General features: G+C 37.9%; 1 protein-coding gene across 1 annotated transcript in view; it reads left to right on the plus strand.

Annotated features, from left to right (window-relative positions):
* The first annotated feature begins 2,901 nt into the window (after positions 1-2,901).
* Positions 2,902-13,916, plus strand: part of LOC126188033 (vesicle transport protein GOT1B) — a 35,146-nt gene continuing 24,131 nt past the window's right edge. Inside the window, exons 1-3 of the mRNA XM_049929458.1 lie at positions 2,902-3,218; positions 4,015-4,106; positions 13,236-13,414. Of these exons, the coding sequence (XP_049785415.1) occupies positions 3,194-3,218; positions 4,015-4,106; positions 13,236-13,414 (296 nt within the window). The 5' untranslated portion in view covers positions 2,902-3,193. The remainder of the gene's footprint in view (positions 3,219-4,014; positions 4,107-13,235; positions 13,415-13,916) is intronic.

Genomic DNA, 13,916 nt, shown 5'->3' on the forward strand with positions numbered 1-13,916 from the left:
TCCTCCCAGGTTCCCAGATACCACTTCACTTCACTGGGTGCACACATCTTTCTAAATCTTTGTTTCGACACGTGAGAAATTAATTTTATTGCATAGCATGTTCAAGCAAAGCAATTACAGAATACAGAAAAGTGAAAAATCAATAACCGAATAATTATATCACAAAAATTGGCCTAGTGCGAGTAGGACTCGTGCTCTGAGGGTTCTATAGACACTTAATTTATGTATGTAGGCAGCTCTGCTGCTAGCTATGAATAACTATGTCTCAAGTACTTTAAGGTGAAACTGCACTTTTAAATTTCAAGTCTTCGAAGGAACTGTCAGCAGCAAGGTGTTGTAGCATAACAAATAAGCGCTTATTTGGCACAACTGAGTCTCTCATTATTGAGGTACCATTTTGGGGCTGGGGGAGGGGGGCAAGACGTTGAACTGTCATTTTTTTATACAGATAAATTTGTCGGTTTCGAGGTGGGTTACGCCAGATAAACTAAAGTTTACAGGTGACACAAAAACTCATTATACTCCTGAGAACTGATAGTTATCTACTCTATATCTGTCATAGGTACATTACTTTGATAATTCAGCCAACAAACAAACAACTACGCAGCAACTGCTAAAGCCATAGTATTGTCTCACTGTGACTTCCATGTAGTGATAAATTTGTCTAAACGAAAGGCTTAGTGGAATTGTGGGAAATCACTTCTAGAAGTGTATGATAATTTAATAATGCATAAACCTCTGTACTCCATATTCCAAAAAGGAATGACAGTAGATATATATTGAGGTCACAGGCACACATTTACAAATTGGGGCATTTTACACACAAATGCCCGTAAAAATCAAAAGCTACAATTTTTTAGACAAAAAAGAAGGCAATTATGTGCACATAAAACGACATTTCTATGTATAAATAACCGCAAAAGTTCAATTTACACACTCATCCCACCCCATGAGCGGAAACTGACAGGCATAAATTTAATTAGGTTACTGAAATTATACTTTCAGCTACTTTTGAAGTGTAAAGAATATAAATTACAAGTATAAATTTAATAAGGGAGAAGAAATAAAAACTCTGAAGTTTACCAAAGACACTGTAATTCTGTCAGAGACAGCAAAGAACCTGGAAGAGCAGCTGAACGGAATGGACAGTGTATTGAAAGGAGGATACAACATTAACATCAACAAAAGCAAAACGAGGATAATGGATTGTAGTCGAATTAAATCTGGTGATGCTGAGGGTATTAGATTTGGAAATGAGACGCTTAAAGTAGTAAATGAGTTTTGCTATTTGAGGAGCAAAATAACTGATGATGGTCGAAGTAGGAGGATATAAAACGTAGACTGCCAATGGCAAGGAAAACGTTTCTGAAGAAGAGAAATTTGTTAACATCGAGTATAGATTTAAGTGTCAGGAAGTATTTTATGAAAGTATTTGTATGGAGTGTAGGCATGTATGGAAGTGAAATGTGGACAATAAATAGTTTAGACAAAAAGAAAATAGAAGCTTTCAAAATGTGGTGCTACAGAAGAATGCTGAAGATTAGATGGGTAGATCACATATCTAATGAGGAGGTATTGAATAGAATTGGGGAGAAGAGGAGTATGTGGCAAAACTTGACAAAAAGAAGGGACCGGTTGGTAGGACATGTTCTGAGGCATCAAGGGATCACAAATTTAGCATTGGAGGGCCGCGGTGACGGTAAAAATTGTAGAGGGAGACCAAGAGATGAATACACTAAGCAGATTCAGAAGGATGTGGGTTGCAGTAAATACTGGGAGATGAAGAAGCTGGCACAGGATAGGGTAGCATGGAGAGCTGCATCAAACCAGTCTCAGGACTGAAGACCACAACAACAACATACTTCGAAAATAGTTAAAAGTATAATTTCAGCTATCTTATATGCGCTCATGGGGCGGGGTAAGTGTGTAAATTGCATTTATGCGGTTATTTATATTTAAAAATGTCATTTTACGCACGCGTAGTCGCCTTCTGCTTTATCTAAAAATTGGAAATTTTGATTTTTTACGATTATTTCCGTATAAAATGCCTCAATGTCTCCAATATACATCTGCTAATGACTCCGGTGCGGGAGGTGCGCCCATATAGAGGCACAAGCATTTCCAGTAGTGTGTTAGATGTTGGACCATCAACATATAAAAATAAATTTTTTTTTCGTTCAATTTCAATTCAGTTCTCTTGACAAGTTTACATGAGTGATCTTCGACGCTCTTTGAACCAATTTTTTTATCCACATTGTTTTCTGCTTGCAGCATTATCGGTCTGGAGCGTCTGCCTAACATTTCAAATCATGATATTCCTGCGCAATATTATTGACTATCTAGGGGGCGCTTAATCCCAAGGTATCCTGTTGGTCTCAACATTCTTGCATGCTTTACTTGCGCAGACACTTTGGCGATACGCTATAAGAGACATGTTACCATGGAGACATACCTCCATGCATGTTACACATTATTCTTTATCTAGTACCTTTAAACTGCTTTTATGGTCTGTCCTTCAGCAAATTCTCTACCTTTATTTTTATTTATGAAAACAAACTTTTTTAAGAACTGTTTATTTAAAAAGACACGTTGTTAAAAGTAGATTTTAATTTTGTACAAAGGGAACATACCTCTAGTGTCGTTGCTTCTATTAAATGAATATTTCGTCCACCTCTGAATCCAATAGTTCAGCACTTTTCAAAATAAAGCTACTGTATGTATGATGCCAGGAGTAATGGCACTGAAATCGTCCGGGAACTGTCAGTAAACTTAAGATAAATGCAATAGTCCTGGCATTTGATTAACTAGTACCTACTCGGATTGAAGAAAATCCATTAATAAAAGGTACTTTTTTATTGTCACTTCGCGCATTCCAGCGAAAGTTTGTCTCTCGCGGTCCTATGTGATGTTTGGTACTCTTTGCGCAGTGCGCGAAATGTAGTTGAAATTTTGGCACATCTCTGACATATAAGTGATGAATAGTGTTTATGATATTTGTGTGATAAATGGGTCTGTCAACACTAGCCGCTGTGAATAAATACGGGTGATGCACAACTATAGTTTGCTCGCTGTTATCCGAAATTCGGAGTTTGCGAGACGCCGACAATGCGCGGATGACGTGGAGTTGTAGACGCCGTCTGGATTTGTGAGAAGTGTTTTCACTGCAGGATACACGTATAGAAATAGAAAGAAAATGTTCGAAATCACGGATGTTCAAAGTAAGTGAGCCGCACTAAATTTTCTCCAGACAAATATATGACATTGTGTTATATTTTATAAATACACCATGAGAGCTTGGGATTCTTTCAGAGCCGAATTATTTGAACAATATTAGAAAAAGTAATTTGCTTCATCCCATCTTTAACAGTAGTTTGTAAACGTTATTCGGCATAAGAGTGCTACTTACGAAATGGGTCAATCAAGATCAGATTAGATTCAGTTTTGGTTCCCTAGGCCTAAAAATATGATTCTCGTGGTTCTGGAGAATGTCAGAAAGCATAACACAAATCCACAACATTTAAATGTAATACTAACTTCCTTCATCAGTTGTTAGGAGATGTCGAAATATTCGAATACATTATAGTAAACTGGAACTGCTAATATGTTATATGGGTGTTACATGTATACGAACATTTTCAGCGCGTTTATCATCAGCAGTTAACAGTTAACAGACTTGCATACTTTAAAATGGAAAAAGACATAGCTTGCGGTCTAGTTTGTTAATTTTGCTTAATGTTTTTGGAATAACTTACTATATTGCAGTTTTTCAATTGGAAGCAACAGGTTACCCCTATTTATCGAATAATGTTATACGAAAAGTGACACATCAGAATATTACTAGGCCTAATTTGTTCTTTCTTTAATTTACTATTCTGAAAAGTTTCGGCTCAGTTTTTATTAAATTTTTTATTAATAATATGAGCTGTTAATAGCTACATGTTGCAAAGCTGGTGAAATGGGATATTATGCTCTGCTGTGAATTCAGTTTTCGTATGAAATATTGTTCATTTTCAGAAATTGGTGTTGGTTTGGCTGGTTTCGGGATAGCATTTCTATTCCTTGGCGTGCTGCTCCTATTTGACAAGGGCCTGTTAGCCCTTGGAAATGTGAGTATTTGCGTCTATAACTGTAAAACATTGTCACACTACTTTATTTGCAGTCTTTCCATGTTTCTCTGTTGCTGATTGTGTGTGTGTGTGTGTGTGTGTGTGTGTGTGTGTGTGTGTGTGTGTGTGTAAGAATATTAGGAATTGATTTGCTGAGTCATTGTATAATTTTGATCAAGTGTTTAAGGAATATCTTAGATTGACAAAATCATTAACTGTTAGGATTGTATAGACTCCTTTTGCAGATTACTGTTACATTTGTTTTTACATTGATCATAGGTCCAGGACTTGAAACAAATTACTCTGAAGGTGTTTTGTAACAACACAAATCTCGGTGTTGAGTGTGACTGTGATCTCTCAGAAAAACCGATTGTGTTGACACTGATATATAGCCTACTTAACTGTCTGGATTACGTTTAAAGGTGATTATTTGGTTGTGACTTGATTAAGCCAATGAATGTGACTGTAGAATAGTTGGTGATAAACAGATTAATCTCTAGGAAAGCTTGATGTCCTCTTTTGCTTAATATTTGACATGCTTTACCATATTTAACACACTTTTTGCTGTAGAAAAACACACTTCTAGAGAGGTTGATGGGTCAGATATAATATGGACAAGTCTCAAACAATTATTTGGTGCTTATAATGTACCTATTTCATACATAAATGATGTAAACTGCAAGGGGGTAAAGTAGAGGACTTAACCATCCTAGTGTTCATTGTGAAAAATAAATGTAACAGTAGACTTTGGAAAAGACACAGTTCAGGTGTAGTGGGTTTTCACCACCTTAATTATTTGGGTACTGGTAATGAACAATCAAGCAGTCCCCTATCAATTAAAGTAGAGAAGCAATAAGCCTATTTATGATTCTGTTGACTGCAGTGCATATTACCTGTCTGTCTGGGATAGTTTGAAAAAGAAAATCATATTTTCAAGTGTGGTAAGTAGAGTATGTGAACAGTGCCCAGCATGTGAAAATAAAATATAAATGAAATGCACGAAATGTATTAGCACTGGTGAATATGGGCAACCATCTGCTAATGGAATCACGACACCAGGCAAATGGCTTTAAATTCAGATGTCTCGCCTCTATGGGACTATACATAGTGAATGTACTAGTGCAGGTTGTAGAGACATAGTTGTTGACATACAGAAGTTTGGGTCTGGCTGTGAGTCGTGCTCAGATAGCTCATGATGAGTGGGAAATCTGGGTCCGAGTCCTGGTCCAGCACAAATTTTTGTTACTGTCATTCCATTATACAGCTGATGGTAGTCCATATTTCATAATGACTGTCGTCATGACAATGTCTGCCTCTACATCAGCTACAGCTACATCCACATCCATACTCTGCAACTCACTGCGAAGTTTATGGCAGAGAATACTGTCATACTAGTTATTGGGTTCCTTGCCGTTCCACTCACGTATAAAGTATGGGAAGAATGATTATTCGAATGCCTCTGTGTGTGCTGTAATTATTCTAATCTTGTTCTCATGATCCCTGTGTGAGTGATACTTAAGGGGTTGTAGTATAAACCTAGAATCATCATTTAAGGCTGATTCTTGAATCTATTTTAGTAGACTTTCTTGGGTTAGTTCATGTCTGTCTTTGTCTGCCACTTCATTTTTTCATCATCACACTCTCCCACGAGACAAACCTGTGACAGTTCGTACTGCTCTTCTCTGTATATGTTAAATGTCACCTGTTATTTGTATTTGGTACAGATCCCACACTCTTCAGCAATATTCTAGAATGGGTCACAAGAGTGGTTTGTAAGCAATATCCTTCGTAGATTGATTGCAGTTCCCCAGTATTCTACCAATAAACCGACGTTTATTACCTGATTTACCCACAACTGAACCTATATGATCATTCCATTTCATATCCCTACAAAGTGTTGCACCCAGGTATCCGTATGAATTGGCCTATTCCTATAGTGACTACATTGTTTTGTTTTATGAAGTGCATAGTTTTATTAGGCCTACAACTTTGCTTCTGCCGTTTTGCAATAGACAGCAGTAGCGGCAAGTGGGGTTCAGGTGGTTGGTCATAGGTGTACTACAATAAGCTTAGGCATCTGTAAACATAATGCCATAAAAATATTAGTCGATTTATGATTGCATCGTAAGGTTATTCTCAATTAAGTACGTCATTGTTCTTGCCATTTGCGGGAAGTTTTAATTTTCTGCCTAAACATGAAGAAATCTGTGGCTCTTAAAATGCTGGGTAAGACCAATGGTGAGGGAACTATTAGTGGAAGAACATGCAGAGAATGTTTTCAATGCCTTAAGAATGGTGATTTTTGATGTCGAAGACTGGCATGGCAGTGGAAGACAGAAAGTTTTCGTAGCTACTGAAACAAATGGAGACAGTCACAGGACATCATTATCGAAAGCAATTGATGCATTCGAGCCCAGCACTGAAACACAAACGGCCACAATACAGCGATAGACACGTAAAGATAATTTTGCAGCAGGTCAGTGCTCGATCCTTGTAGCAGAACCTGTCAGAATATACATGTAGATGTTGAAATGAGAAGTCCTATCCCTCCCGCCGTATTCTCCATATGTTGCTCTCTCTGACCACCACCTTTTACGATCAGTGGCATACTGTCTGGTTGACCAGCAATTCCGATCATATGGACAAATGCAAAATTGAATAGATTCATGGATCCCCCACAAAAGATGCCCAGTTCTTCCACCACGTATGCTATCCTAAAGATGGGAGAATGTAGTGGCCAGTAATGGGCAATGCTATGAATAATAATTTTTTTGTAAGTTTATCACAATAAACCCCCGAACTTCGAGAAAAAATGGCGGAAGCAAAGTTGCTTTGCTACCCTCTGCTTCAGTTCTTGTCTCATTCGCTAGCAACTGGATGCTAGCTTTGGTGTCACTAACAGCCTTTTCATACAACAGAATTTCTTTGGGTTCTGTGAAAGATCATTTGACAATATTTTGCTGTAGTGGTCATTGATGGCATCACACATTGCTCTCTTGACAGTGAAACTTATTTCATTCAGCATCTCTCTGTCTGTAGTCCTAAACTTTGCTTTTCATCTATTATTCAGTAATCTGTGTTTCTTTAGAAGTTCCTTTACAGTGACTGTATACCATGGAGGTTCCCTCCCGTTATGGACTGTTCTGATGGGCACACACACACACACACACACACACATATCTCCAGTGCTTGGTCAACTATTCTTTTAAACTTGAGCCATAGTTCGTCTGCTTGCTCCTGCTCTGTGCTGGAGGTTTCAAACTCCTCATTGAGAGGTGCCACTACTCGACTCTTTCTGCTTGTTTTAGTTTTCCTTTGTACTTTGGTGATCATTGTTGTCACAGCCACAACATGATCACTGATAGCAGTTTTGATATGGACATGCTCAAAGAGGTCTGGTCTATTTGTTACCATTAGGTCCAATATGTTTCCATCATGAGTGGGGTTCCAAACCATCTGTTTTAGGTAGTGCAGAGAATGCATTTAGTAAACAGGATGTTTTAAGTCTCCTGATGATTAGATTATGATTGGGGAACTTATGAACAAATGAATGGAGGTTTTCTGTCAAGTTTTTGCTAACATCCAGAGATGACTCTGGTGGGCAATAGGAGGATCCAATTGCCAATTTATGTTCACTACTGATATTGATTTGTTGCCCAAACATTGTTACATGTAGCTTCAATTTCTATCTTGATGGATTTGGATTTCTTGTGTAGTGTGACTAATACATCACCTTGATTTCCCATTAGCCTATCCTTTTGATAAACACTAAAATTTTCCCCAAAAATCTCACTGCTATCCATTTCAGGTTTCAGTCAGAATGCATGCATGTCTGAAGAAACTTTGCATCATATTTCAGAACAAGACAGGCTCCAAAATATCATATAAATAAAATGTGTTCTCTTGTTAATGTGCAATACCTAAGGCATCTGTGCACCTTAGTTTCCCTATATGTTTGTCGACAATTGTGTACAGAGTAGCTTATAGATACAGGATGGGTCTTATTGCTCAGTGTCTTAGCAGAGCTGACTGGAAGACTTGGTTGTTTGGAACATGTGTTGTGTATCAAATCAGTCCTGTTTCATATAGTGGTGAAGCTACATTAATAACTGCGGCTCAGTGATAGGTGAAACAGTATCAACTAATTCAGCTTCTTACTGGTGTTAATTGCATAGTCAGTCATAACATGTGGGGAGCAGAGATGCTGATGAATAAAGAATTCAGAGTTACAGGATAATGAGAAATTTGTATGTTGATACTTACAAAACTTTAAAGCCACTGTTATCTCTGGAATTTGCCCCTTCTTTCACTGCAACGTTGTGTGGTATGGAAAGTTATCAGAAACAGATATGTTTTTATGCTACAGCCCCCTGCAAACCAGCAACGCCATTGAGAGTCTCGGCCCAGAAACAGCTATTTCTGCTCTGCTGCCTAGTCATCAGCTTAGAAAAGTGTAGTTAAAAGAAGAAAACACACTAGGAAACTAAGGCAAAAACCCTCTGAAGAAGGGCAAACGCTGCTGTGGAACTATGAACAGATTTTCGTAGATAACTTAGTTTTGTAGGTACTTCCTAACTGCAGTGTCATTTCATCAAGCATAGAGAATTTGTCTTGAGAAGTATTTCTTATCCACCATCTGTTGTCAAAGCTGTTGGAAGGATCTTCACACTAATGTATTTAGCCGGATGTGGTCACATGTGGTGCACAAGACAGCCAGGGCAATTTATTATCGTAGATTGCAAGGTAATATGAGAAGACTGCACAGGCTATGTGTATTACAGGAAAACAGCTCTGATATTGCAAAATAGCAACAGAGTAGGTAGGTTATGAAAGAATAGGCACTGTTCATAGTTCCTGCAACTATTTTTTATTGATTGTGGTGTTCAGTTCCCCATACAATTTTATATCTGAGGTCTCTGTATGCCACAGCCTCATTAACTTTTCAATACTGTTGTGGTAGCTGATGATTGTGGACTTGAAGGCAAAATCTGCTTACTTTATAAAAAAAGGTCACTTTCTGCACCAGACACCCCTCCAATGTACACACCATCAGATGCTTTCTGCAAAATGCCAAGATGTATAAGAAAGCTTGGCAAGTGGTGTTCTTGCTCATTGTCCACCTTCCAGACTACTTTTCTTGGTTGTCACTCTGGGTGCAGCATTGATCATAATTTGTGCTACTGTCATCTGACATGGAATTGGTGAACTTGTACATTCCCTGGATTCCACAGGCCTTAACACAGCTGAAGTTATATCCAGTTTACGGTGAAATTCTTCAGATGGATTATGTACTCTCCCTCAGGCTCTCAGTGTGATCTAGCTGAAATTCAGCTGTGTGTGTTATGCATGTCAAAACCACTCTGGTGTGTTAAAAATGGACCAGCATATTATGGTGCTCAAAACGACATACCCTATTCAATGACTTAAAAGCAGTTGTTGTAGGTTCAGTATAATCTTAAACTAGGCCTATGTGGTTATATTTTTTCCACAGCATGATATTTAAGATTGTTTTTACTGTCCTAGTTATCTGTGTCCCAAGCAAGTATGATGTTCCTAAATCACATTTTTAGACATTTTCGTCTTTCATTTTCAGTGGTATGATTCAAATAAGAGATAATGGCACCCCTGTTACTTATGGAATCAGCTGGGTTTCTATGCGTAATTATGTGGTATGGGTAGGTGAGTCATTCTGCAATGATCCCACAAATACTAATAGTGTTAATATTGTTTTCTTCTTTCCCCACGTGATGCAAATATGATCTTTTCATTTTTTCCATTGTAACTAATTTGGAAATGAAAGTGCAAAGAAGACGAATCAAGTATTTAATTTGATAACCTACCTTCTAGACAGCATTACCACACAGAGAAATTTAGTTGAGGTAATGATTTTTCGATGATTTTAAGCAAAGTTTGAAACCTGTGCACCTGCTTCCTTTGGTTTTGTTGCTTTGAGCTATGGTTTTAATTGTTCTTAGCATTATTGCATACGGTGAAATATTATATAGGCCCTATAGGAAATGAGTACTTCAAATACCGATAGCATCAGTGTTACTGAAATTATGACGCATAGCAGACCTAACAATGAGATCAAAGAGCTTTTAAAACAACTACTTTGTTCTTCAGAAAAAGGAAAAAATACAGAAAGCAAATACACTATCAGAAAAAATTAGGCCACCTGGACAAACGGCATCAGATTCTTATCTGATGACAGCATATGCCACCTGCAGATAGTAGATATACTGATGATAGTTTATCATCCATCAAAAGATAGCATATTGGCATAGCACCACAGCATCATCTGTGCCAGCCTTAGATAGGGAATGGTAACAGCTAGAAGAACCAGTGTGGTACAAACATGTGAAGCGATCAAGCCACACTCTGCTTCCTACAGCCAACTGAGAAAGTTTGAAAGCAGTCAAATTATGGTCTTCTGAGTAATGAGATGGTCCTTTTGGAGAATTGCCACACAAGTTGGATGTGCTGGATCAATTGTGCAATGGTGCTGGTATCAGTGGTCAGGTGAACAGTCTCACACTTATAGATGAGGTTCCGGTCATCCACACAGCACAGGTGCCTGTATTGTAAGGGCAGCAATGGCAGATCGTACAGCTACAACATATATAAGAGGGCTTGTGAGCCCAGGCATGTCAATGTGAACTGTTGCGAACTGCTTACTAGCAGTTGACTCCAGGCATGCACACCTCTAGCCCGTCTCCCACTCATGCCACAGCACCGATGTACACGGCTTTACTGGTGCCGTCAGAGGATCACTTGGAAGATGGAATGGTGTGCCGTGGCCTTCAGCAATGAAAGCAGATTCCGCCTGCAAGCAAGTGATGGTCAGTTGCACAACCTAGACCTGGTGAGCACTGTCTCATAGAGTGCATTCGTCAGTCACACTGGCCTTGTGGTCTGGGGTGCAATAAGCCACAGATCTCGTTCATCTTTGATGTACCTGGAGGGGATGCTAACCAGTGCGCAGCAACTTGCCTCGCCAGCACAATCTCCAGACTTCTCTCCAATCAAACATATTTTACACTCTTACAGAACTAAGTGGACAGTTTGAGGAGGCATGTCTTAGAGAACTAAGAGAACCAGTTGAACAGGCATGGTATAATGTATCCCAGGACAGTATTGGCCATTTGTACGATCGACTGGATGCTAGTCAGTAACTATTGCCACTCGTGCAGGCTACGTCACGTACTAATATTGGTGTTTCAGCATGGGTGATACCTCAGAATCGCATGTGTTAGTGATGTCGAAATGTAATCATTTCATGTGCCCCGTATGCAATGTTGTAGCAATAAATATTGAGTGAATTGTAAACCTCTAAAAGGATGAACTAATTTTTTTCCCAGTTGTGTAATATAAGGGAAAGGAACACTCGGTACTCTCTAAAACAAGATTGTAGGGAGTAGAGAATGTAACAAGTGATGCCTTCAGTTAGTTTTGTATAGTTTGTACTATAGTGATAATATATTCAAAATAACTTCTGTCATCTTGTTATTCTACACTGTCCACAAAATATTGCCAGAGAAATTCTTGGGAAGAAGGAGAAGAAGAAAATAGAGGCAAAGTAATTATAATATGAACGAGTGTAAATATTGAAAAGAAGTTGTGTATAATTTGCTGATTTACTTGGCATTTCTTGCAGTTTTCTGAGACCAAAATTTTAATGGAAATTTATTATTAGTGATATCAATTTTTCATTTTTATATTGCCTCAAATTACTTGTAACTATTGTAATGGACAGTCTTTACATTGATGTTGGTGAAAAGTAAAACACTGGTGTTTGCCATGTTACTAGCAGAAACTATCAGCAAGCACATTTCTTTTGACAGGGTAGTGACTTTTCTGGGGGGGGGGGGGGGAGGGGGAGAGAGACGGAGAATTGGGAATTCTCAGGGAAACTGAATTACTGGAAATTCCCCTAGGGGGAGTTGAACTGTTTGTTGATGGAAAGAAGAGTTCAAAGGAAATTTGTTTTGAATTGCTTGAAGATTCTGGTCCAGAAGTAATCTGTTATGAAGTTGTGTAAGGAAAGTCTGAGAAGGGCATTGAAATGTTGTTTATTGCTTGTCAACCCAGGAATCATCGTTATTGTTCCTGGCTTGTCGGGCTCCAGGTCAGTTATGTATTGCGTGATTGTGGGTGTGACAGTGTGTAAGGTGTGTGAGAGAATCTATCATGTAGCAGTGAATTTGTCATTCTCACAAATGCAAAGGCTTTTTCCTAACTCTATATGACATATAAAAATGGATCTATATTTGAACACACACATTGTAGCTCACATTAAACATTTAGGCTTCAGTTCTTTTTCTACTAATTTCAGTGAGAAATAGTACTTTACCTGCTTTCTTGCAATGACATGCTGAAAGTTAACTGTGACTACAATGTGAAAAGTGTCCATTCTGAGACATGATACATCTTTGCTATCGATGTCTATTGGTATATTCCAGCTACAGCAGTTTGAAGCATGTTGCTGTGAGGCTTTCTCATGTCCTTGACGCTTTCATACAGTGACACAGCATGGCATGGAATGGTAACAGAAAACTGTAACAATGAATTTTCTAGGGCAGGAAGAGCTTCTCACTTACAGAGCTGATGATGAAACTGTAAATCCTAGCTGAAATCAGTTAAAAAAATATAATTTGCTCTGAAAATTAGTAAAGTAAAATTTGGTCCTACATACAACAAAAATTGGATCAGAGTGAGTTGAGAATTTCAATATGAAAATGCTGGGAATTCTTTTAATGCATCAAAGTTGCCACTCTGTTTGACAACAAAGTTTATTGCAATCAAATACTTGCATAAATAATTTCAAGAGCTCATGATTAATTCTTTGTCTAAGGCTGCATTGAAGTATGCTGACTCGCCATTTGTATGGTTCTCCTACCACTCTACTGGTAAAAGCCTTAAACAGCTTAACAGCTGTTTGCAGTCTTATGAAGTTCAGTTTACTTTTTCACAAATAGTTTCTTTCAGCATATTACGATGCAGACTTGAAACATTCTTGTGAAATTGACTGCAATGAACTTCGTTATTACTAAATTTTCCTTTAATGTGTTTTTACTGCTGTCTAGAACTTCCAGGTATAACATTTTGCAATTATTCCTCCATTTGTTACAGATACTTTTCATCTCAGGATTAGCCTGTGTGATTGGATTAGAACGGACGTTCAGATTCTTCTTCCAGAGACACAAAGTTCGAGCATCTGTTGCCTTCTTTGCAGGCATTCTTGTTGTTTTATTTGGTTGGCCATTAGTGGGTATGCTGATTGAGACATATGGATTTGTGTTGTTGTTCAGGTTTGTAATCCTAGAAAGTTTATGTGATGTGATTGAATTTACTCCTAATTGTTTCTACTTAAAGGTTTGAAATTTTGCATGCATTTGTAAATCTTTAAATTTTTATTGTTGTCCTGTTATTTGAAGGATACAATCAAAGAAATAACACTTAAATTTATACATGTCTATAGGCATTAAAACTGTAATTTCTGTACTTTGTCATAAAAGGATTTGAATTAACTTGAAAGTAAATGCTAAGTATGGTGCCATTTCAAATGGCATGTTCGAATCTGCCTTGGGCATGGATGTGTGTGATGTCCTTATGTTAGTTATGTTTTAGTAGTTCTAAGTTATAGGGGACTGATGACCTCAAATGTTAAGTCCCATAGTGCGCTCAGAGGCATTTTTTTATTTGTTGGAAAAAGTGATGAAACTTAATTTCTCTTATTGTTTTGGAACATTAGTTTTTACTGTAACGTGTTATATTGAGGTTCTTAAGAAGCAAATAGAGAAGACTGGGTTT

The sequence above is a fragment of the Schistocerca cancellata genome, chromosome 5, assembly GCF_023864275.1.
Source record: "Schistocerca cancellata isolate TAMUIC-IGC-003103 chromosome 5, iqSchCanc2.1, whole genome shotgun sequence".
Taxonomy (NCBI): Eukaryota; Metazoa; Arthropoda; class Insecta; order Orthoptera; family Acrididae; genus Schistocerca; species Schistocerca cancellata.